The following is a 7,616-nucleotide window of genomic DNA, read 5'->3' as shown; positions in this document are numbered from 1 at the left end:
TTGGTAATTTTTTGTGTTCTAATTTAATTTACATATAATTTGATCTAATTAATCAACTTGAGTAATTGGTTAATTAATTGAAGTCAATAATTTTTTAACCCAACATATATAATAAAAGGGATATCAATGATAGTTTGATATTAAAATGATTTTGTACTAATCACATTTTGCCAACTATTATATAGTGAAAAATGGTGATTGCAATTCATTCATCACAAGCTGGCCTGAATATAATAGCGATTATTAACAGTAGTACTAGTTTGCACTCACATAAAAATAATGATGTTTTCCAATCATTCCTGTAACATTTATTTCCTTATAAGGTCTTAAGGGTACTCATATTCACATTAATACATGTGTAATATGTTCAAATACTTTTATCTTCCTCCTTTTAGATCCTCATGGCATCCACGTACGATTTGCCATGGAGTTCACGGGAAAAAAATCCCTTGAAGTAATCTGCAACCCCTATTCTTTTGAATAATGCAGGCCTCTCTGGCTTAACAAGGCTTGGTGCTGGTCCCATATCCCCATCCAGCTTTGGGCTGTAAAATGTAGCTATAGAGAGTCTTTCACATTCTGAATTAACTGTTGCTCGATGTTCGATGCTACGGAATATACCGTTCGTCACAATCTGGCAAACCACAATTAGCTAGTTTGAGCTCCCACAATTATTGTCCTCCTTATATTTAATATATTATATTTTAGATACGTATTCTCTATCTTATAACATGTAGACTCACAATGATATATGAAATAGAAACTATATTTATTCGATGCATGAGATGCAAAGTCTTGACATTTACTTATTTATTTATTTATTTTTCCTTAAAATCATTGGTGAGGATTAGCTCTATATGTGCATAACCTTTGTACACATTAATAACATTATCCATACTGAAAAAAAAAAAAAAATAGCATTTGAGATATTTGAAAGGGTAAACTTATGGTTTTAAAAAACCGGACCGGATCGGCTGGTTCAACCAGAAATCAAGTACAAGTCCAGTTCGGTAAAAATGTACGAAACCAATAAAAAACCGATAAAAACCAGGAACCAAAGTCAAATTCAGTTTTGCCCCCGCTCCGATTTTTAAAACCATAGGTAAACCTTGATTTGGTTTTTGACAAGATATGAAAGCCGATTACGACCAAGTCAATTACACAAAGAAATGGGCAAGAATATTTAATTTTCTAAAAAAAATGTTATGCCATATAGGTACCTCCAAAATATCTCCGATGTTGACAACAAAAGCATTGTGGAGGGGTTTCACGGGAATCCACATCCCATCTTGTCTTATCTGGAGACCTTCCATCTCATTAACTTGTAGGAGGATTGTTAGACCAACTGCATCAGAGTGAGAACTGAGGCCAATAGCAAGCTCTGGTTGGGGACATGGAGGATAATAGTTCATCCTCATGGCTTGATGCCCTTCTTCAAACAACACTTTCATATCCAAAACTTCCATTTTGAGAGCTTTTGCCATGAGGTCAAGGATTTTCATCGCAAGAGCTTTTAAGTCAAGAGAGTAAGCTTCTAAGGTATCTCTACATTCAAAGAACATATAGCTCAATCCTTAGTAGAAGGGTACCCAAAATTGGAGTACTTTTCCAAAGCAACAACTTGATTTGATTTCTGGATAGATCCTATAATTAGTTGTTGTATACAAAGACTACTACAAAAATTTATAGAATATTTTGAGAGTACAACTCCCTCTATTCACATAAGAAGTTTGTCATGTCATGAATTTAATTAGTGACACTTACTAATATGTGAGGAGTACACATTTATGGCACTCTCAAAATATCTATAATTACCGTTCTATTGCTTGCCCATAGTTGTTGCCATATTAAAAATGGACTATAAAATAACAGTAATGATAGAAACCAAACATTTTCACAACCGCTTCCATGATTTGTTTTTATTTAACATGAACTCTCACTAACACTATTTTTATTATGTACCAATCACAACAGATCATATCATAATTAATATTCTAATCTTGGAATAAAGTTCATTTGTTATTTGGCACAAGTATCTCATACTGTGTTAGTATTTGCGTTGGTTGTTAATATTCAAATCTTAGAATAAAGTTAATTAATAGTGTGAATTTGTCAATTATATATATATATATATATATAGGTTATCCCAAAAATTTTGTATTGTACTACGTATTTGAGAGAGAGAACCTGAATGGAAGAGGGAGCTTAGGAAACAGATGAGGCTTCCTCAAATGGACAGGAAGTGTGATCATGTAGAACAAGTCTGCCCAATCAAGCTTCTGCTCCTCAGACACAACAAAGGCTTGCCCAAAACCCTCTATATCTCCTGTTTGTTGTGAAAACAACTTCTTCTCTTCCACCGGAAGATTAAAGAATTCTTGAATGCCCGACTTCACATTCTCTAATAGTGAAGTGTTCACCCCATGGTTTATTAACTACAATCGATCAGTCTTTAGTTAAAGCTGAATATTAAGGAAATACGAAGAGATGATATTGAAAATTGAAATACTCTTCTTACTTTGGTAAAATTAGATTTTTTATTTATTTATTTTTTTTAACTCTATAATTTAGGAGGTGTAATAAATCAAGGTTCTCATATAGTTGTTGTTTTTTTTTGGGGGGGGGGGGGGGGGGAGAAGCGGTTCTCATAGTGTTTTAAAATCAATAGTTTTAAAATGTAAAAAATTAAACCTATAATTTCAGAATTAATTAGAAATTAAACCACCAACTTATATTAAACCTCAAACACAATGTCGTACCATTTAAATGGGTTGGGATTTAATTTACTACTTTTTTTAAAGATTTAATTTGTTATATTTGAAAATAAATTTTTGTCTAAATAGAGTTTTTCTATTCTACATGAACATTGGAAATAATTCTTATTATTACCATGCAAAAGTGACACACGCACAGGAAAATTGAGGGAGGAAATTGTTTGCTAGTTATAATTAAATGTGATGATTCCCATTTATATATATCTAGCCCATTTGTTTTAGATGACTTTCTTTTTGTGTGTTGTTAAATAACTTTTTTTTTTTTACATTAATATTTAAAAAAATTCAACCATTAGATTACATGTTCTATATATTATTATAATATATGTCAAATTTTGTATGAATTAGATATTATTTACTATTGAAATTTTAAAAATCTACCATGGTCAGAGTTACACGTGGGTTGTGTATATGTATATATATATATATATATATATATATATATATATATATATATATATATAAATAAGTTTGAATCTCTCTCTCCAATTAAGATGTATTAAAAAAAAAAAAAAAAAAAAGGCATTACAAGTAAATCATAGTGTTTGTGTATGGGTGTGCATATCAAACCCACCAACGAACTCCAACCCAACGCTTTAGGTTGATTTTTATGAGTTGGTGGGTGGGGATGTGTTGGAATTTTATTTTAGGTCTCGGTCTAGGTTGGGTTTGGACTTTGGGTTGATAGTTTTTTCAACCATCTTACTTAACTTGACTCACCATATATATGTTTACTTTATTTTCCTTATTGTTATTTTTTTTTTTCATTTATTTGGTATTTTGAGAATTATTTTGGGTGAATTTGAAAACTTATAATATAATTTAAGAATAATATTTTAATTGTAATAATTTATTAAAAAAAAGTAACTAAATATTTGATAAAAGTCCAACTATATACATGTAATAAACATCTAAACACAACCCACGGACCCAACTCAACCTAACCCAACCTGATCAATATGGGTGTTGTTAGATTGATTGCAACACATGTGATGAGTTGGATTGGATTGAGAATTTCTCATCCCAACATTCTTGGATTTGATTGCAAAACCCTACAACCCAACATAACCATCGACATTTCTGGTTAAATTACTTTTTTTCTTTAAAAAAAAAAAAAATAGATTGCTTGAAATTATTTATTCTTGTTATTCACGGTTGGCTAGCATGTGGCTCAACCAAAAAGAGATAATAATAATAAGGGTCTGTTTAAGATCTACTTATTTTACTGAAACTGAAAATATTTTACTGAAAGTACTGTAGATAAAAGTAAAAGTTAGCTGAAATAATACAGTGAGACATATAAATAGTACCAAAAGTGTAGTATGATCCATTAATAGTAGCGAAAATAAGCTAAATAGTAAAAAAAACTGAATTTTTAAGTTGGAGCCAAACACACTAAATATAAATAAATAAATAAGAACTTCATGAATGAAAGAAATTTTAAATTATTAGATTGCTTAGAAATTCTCTTTTGGACCGCTTGATCTGATCCTAGTTTCACTTTTCAGGTATATTATAGAAGGATTAACCCAAACAGAGAGAGAGAGAGAGAGAGAGAGAGAGAGACCTGAAAGAAACCCCAGTGTTTGCAAGCATGGTGCAACTTCTCCAGCTCCTTGTCCATGAGATCCTTGGAAGTTAAGCTTTGCATGTCGATGACTGGAACTTTGGGTAACGAAGAGGTGTCAGATACAAAAGGAGGGTCTTGATCCAACCGTACATATCTTGGTGGCACCGTAGTCAGTGCCTCGTTCGCTAGCTCTTGAACGCAAGGTACCGGAAGAGAGCTCCCCAGATTTGTTACTTTTATTTCTTCCATAACTGCCAAATTAACCCATGGCCACAAAGCTTGTTTTTCTCTCTCCAATTATTTGGCTTTCCACTGCAATACAAGAGAGTTGAGAGTAAATGACAGACAAAAGTACTTAGCGTGCGTTTGCCAATAGATGTTTGTGCGTTTTGCGTTTGTACCAAATACTAAGATAACATAGGCTTTGGACTTTGACTGGATATTTTTTATTTTCTGAAAACAGTTTATACTGACAAAATGATAGGATCCTATTTATTTTGAATAAATTCATTTTCTATTTTAAATTAAATATTATAAATCTGAAAATATATCTAGTCTCACATCTATATTAATTGTGAAATGAATCCTCTCAATTTTAAGTAAAATTAAGAGGATTCAGTTATTTGGACCAAGGCATTGAGCATAATACAGAACTAGAACAGAACACAAACTCCAACTAGCATGAGACTTGATACTGACAACTACCAAACTTAAATTTATTTGTTGCTCACTACACACCGAGAGACTGAGGTGAATCCCAGTGAGTCCCATTAGCCTTGAATTTAATTATAGGAGTAAAAACTGTGGAATAATGTAACTTGGTGCTTCATAAAGACAACAAACTCCTATGGCGTACAATTACACATTAGTTTTTGGTGTTTTGTGTGCCTCACATCAGGTGCACTCTATTCTAGCCTATAATCCGAACAAACTCATCCATATCATGTAATATAGACATCAATTCTATCCACTTTTTTGTTTAGTGTGCCGCTGTTTAACACTCAACACTCTTAGCGTCAACATATTTGATGTCATCCCTTATGTCTTCTAGCTATATTATCTTGTTGAATTTTCTGCATGTGTAACCAATTAAATGGTCCAAACCAAATTGAGTGCACAATGATTTTTAGGAAAGAATATTTTAAAATTATTCTTTTCCCTTCTCCCAAACGAAGGCTAGGATTTTTTTTCTTTCTTTCTTTTGGTAAATAAATTATTCAAAACACAAACTTTGTGACAAACAACCAAATAGATAAAGTGGGTTTAAGACCCATCATATCAAAATTTAACAAGGGAAATAGATTTTTTTGGAGGGGGTGGAATATGGATGCATGACCTCGGCCTAACCTAAGCCCTAAAAATACTAAAAAAACAGACCTCTCCATGAATAGAAGAGGGATCCTAATGGAAGGGGGTCCAAAGTTTGCTACCAACCTTTACTTTAGAAGCTTTAATGACGCATTGGAAAGACTACCACAGCCCAAACCCATGAAATTCCTCAAGAACCTTTGAATTTTCTAATTTTTACCACTCACACACCACATCCGCTTCGGTTCCTTAGAATTTGTTAGGAGGATTTAGTGTTGACAAATCTGATGTCAAAGTTTCTATTGTAATTGCAAAATCTTTTATAGTATTTGAAGTGCTAATTCTAAGGAGTTGGGTCAGCCAAGCTCATTAATATGCATGGACTTTTAAAGGAGTTTGCCTGATAGTTGGGTTGACTAAGCTTTTGTGGAAAGCATGTACTTGGGCATTTCCAAGTGCTTTTTGTAGCCACTTAAATGCCAAACCCATATATATTTGAGAAAAGTGCTATGTTCACAATATTTTCACAACAAATCATATGTGGCAAGTTATTATTAATTTTAATTTGAATCCAAAGCTTATTTTAATTTTTTGTCCACCTATAACAACCAATAACAACCTACCACTTAGGATTTGATGTGAAAGTATTGTGAAAATGTTGTAAACATAGTATTTCTCTATATTTAAATATGGTTTAATTGTAACCCTAATTTAGAGAGAAGAAAGACAGCCACAGAGCTAAGAGAGACTAGATCTAAAAATTCCTAGAGTCTTTCTATCCCAACCATTGAATATTCCTAAGAGGTTTATTGTTCCATACACCAAGATCAAAAAAAATGTTGGACATCTATATATCAAAACCACAGAGCTTTCATCCTAGTCGTGTTGCTGTGGAGTACAAATCTTCAAAAGGTTCTTGGTGTCAGTCCAAGGTTCCGGTCATAATCGTGAATGAGTCACTTGTGGAAGTTCATATATTAGAAGAGTTCAAAGGTTCTAAAGTTGTAAAAGGTTTCCGCAATAAACTTATCTATTATGATTGTAAAGTCTAAGGACAAAATTTTTGTGTTAGATCTTAAACTCCTCTCTACTATAGTGGATTGCTTGTTGGGAAGGTTTCTCTCTAATGGTTTTTTTACTTTGGGAATAAAACAAGAAGGAACCTTGGTATATATTGACGGCAAAGGTACATATTGGGGTGATGGGGCTAACAACAACAAATTGAAGATGCCAATGTACGAAACAAATTAAACATTTAAAACTACAAATATATGATGAGCTCAAACTGGAAAATACCTCTCTCTCTAGAGAGAGAGAAAGAGAGAGAGATTTGTAATGGAAAAAGTATAACTCCAAATTGGTTTGGAATTATCTTCCTCCAATCCATTATGTGGCTATAGAAAAGACAATTCATGAGTAGTTTTAGTCACGTGACTTTTTAATGATCTATGTAATTTATTTAAATAATACACATGGATAGTTTTATAAATTATTACGTAGTGGGTTGGAGTAAAATAGCTCCACACTAATCTAACATTTGTCACATGGGATTTTATATGAAGTCACTTATTGGATCATGGGATCATGGGTGTTAAAATGGGTTTTGTTATTTTTTTAATAAAAAATTATCTCATCACTTAAAAAGATGCCATGTCATTTAAAAATATATTAGATCATTATTCTATTAGTCACATAGTACGGTAAATATTGTGAGTTAAAAGTTAAAACATGTTACATTATTATTTTGTTAGTCACATAGATAGTAGACATTGAGACTAACGACTTGACAATTAGAATGATAACAAATATCATCATCTTTCAACAATAAGCAACTAAGTTTTGCTAAGAAAAGGGAAAAAAGAAAAAAAGAAAAAAAAAAAAAAGAAGAAGAAGAAGAAGAAGATAACAAAAAGCATATGTCATCGAATTTTCCATTAAATAAATTATAAATTTCAAAGATTTAA

The 7,616-nt window shown here is 31.9% G+C and overlaps 1 protein-coding gene across 1 annotated transcript; it reads right to left on the bottom strand.

Annotated features, from left to right (window-relative positions):
- Positions 1–208: 208 nt before the first annotated feature.
- On the bottom strand, positions 209–4,790 carry LOC126726374 (protein SRG1-like). Its single transcript, XM_050431622.1, has 4 exons — positions 4,342–4,790; positions 2,188–2,435; positions 1,221–1,545; positions 209–634 (listed from the first exon to the last, which is right to left on the bottom strand). Exons 1-4 carry the CDS (start codon positions 4,591–4,593, stop codon positions 392–394), a joined length of 1,068 nt encoding a protein of 355 aa, XP_050287579.1. The 5' UTR covers positions 4,594–4,790; the 3' UTR covers positions 209–391.
- Positions 4,791–7,616: the final 2,826 nt, after the last annotated feature.

Source organism: Quercus robur, chromosome 5 (assembly GCF_932294415.1).
Source record: "Quercus robur chromosome 5, dhQueRobu3.1, whole genome shotgun sequence".
In the NCBI taxonomy this organism is placed as follows: Eukaryota; Viridiplantae; Streptophyta; class Magnoliopsida; order Fagales; family Fagaceae; genus Quercus; species Quercus robur.
This window is presented reverse-complemented; position numbering and strand designations above follow the sequence as displayed.

Bases quoted from the DNA above. Each gene is read 5' to 3' on its own strand.
- LOC126726374 (XM_050431622.1), bottom strand. From the start codon at position 4,593: ATGGAAGAAATAAAAGTAACAAATCTGGGGAGCTCTCTTCCGGTACCT. The intron at 2,436-4,341 runs GTCTCTCTCTCT...GATCGATTGTAG, and splicing joins AACACTGGGGTTTCTTTCAG to TTAATAAACCATGGGGTGAA. The intron at 1,546-2,187 runs GTTCTCTCTCTC...CTTTGAATGTAG, and splicing joins AAGCTCCCTCTTCCATTCAG to AGATACCTTAGAAGCTTACT.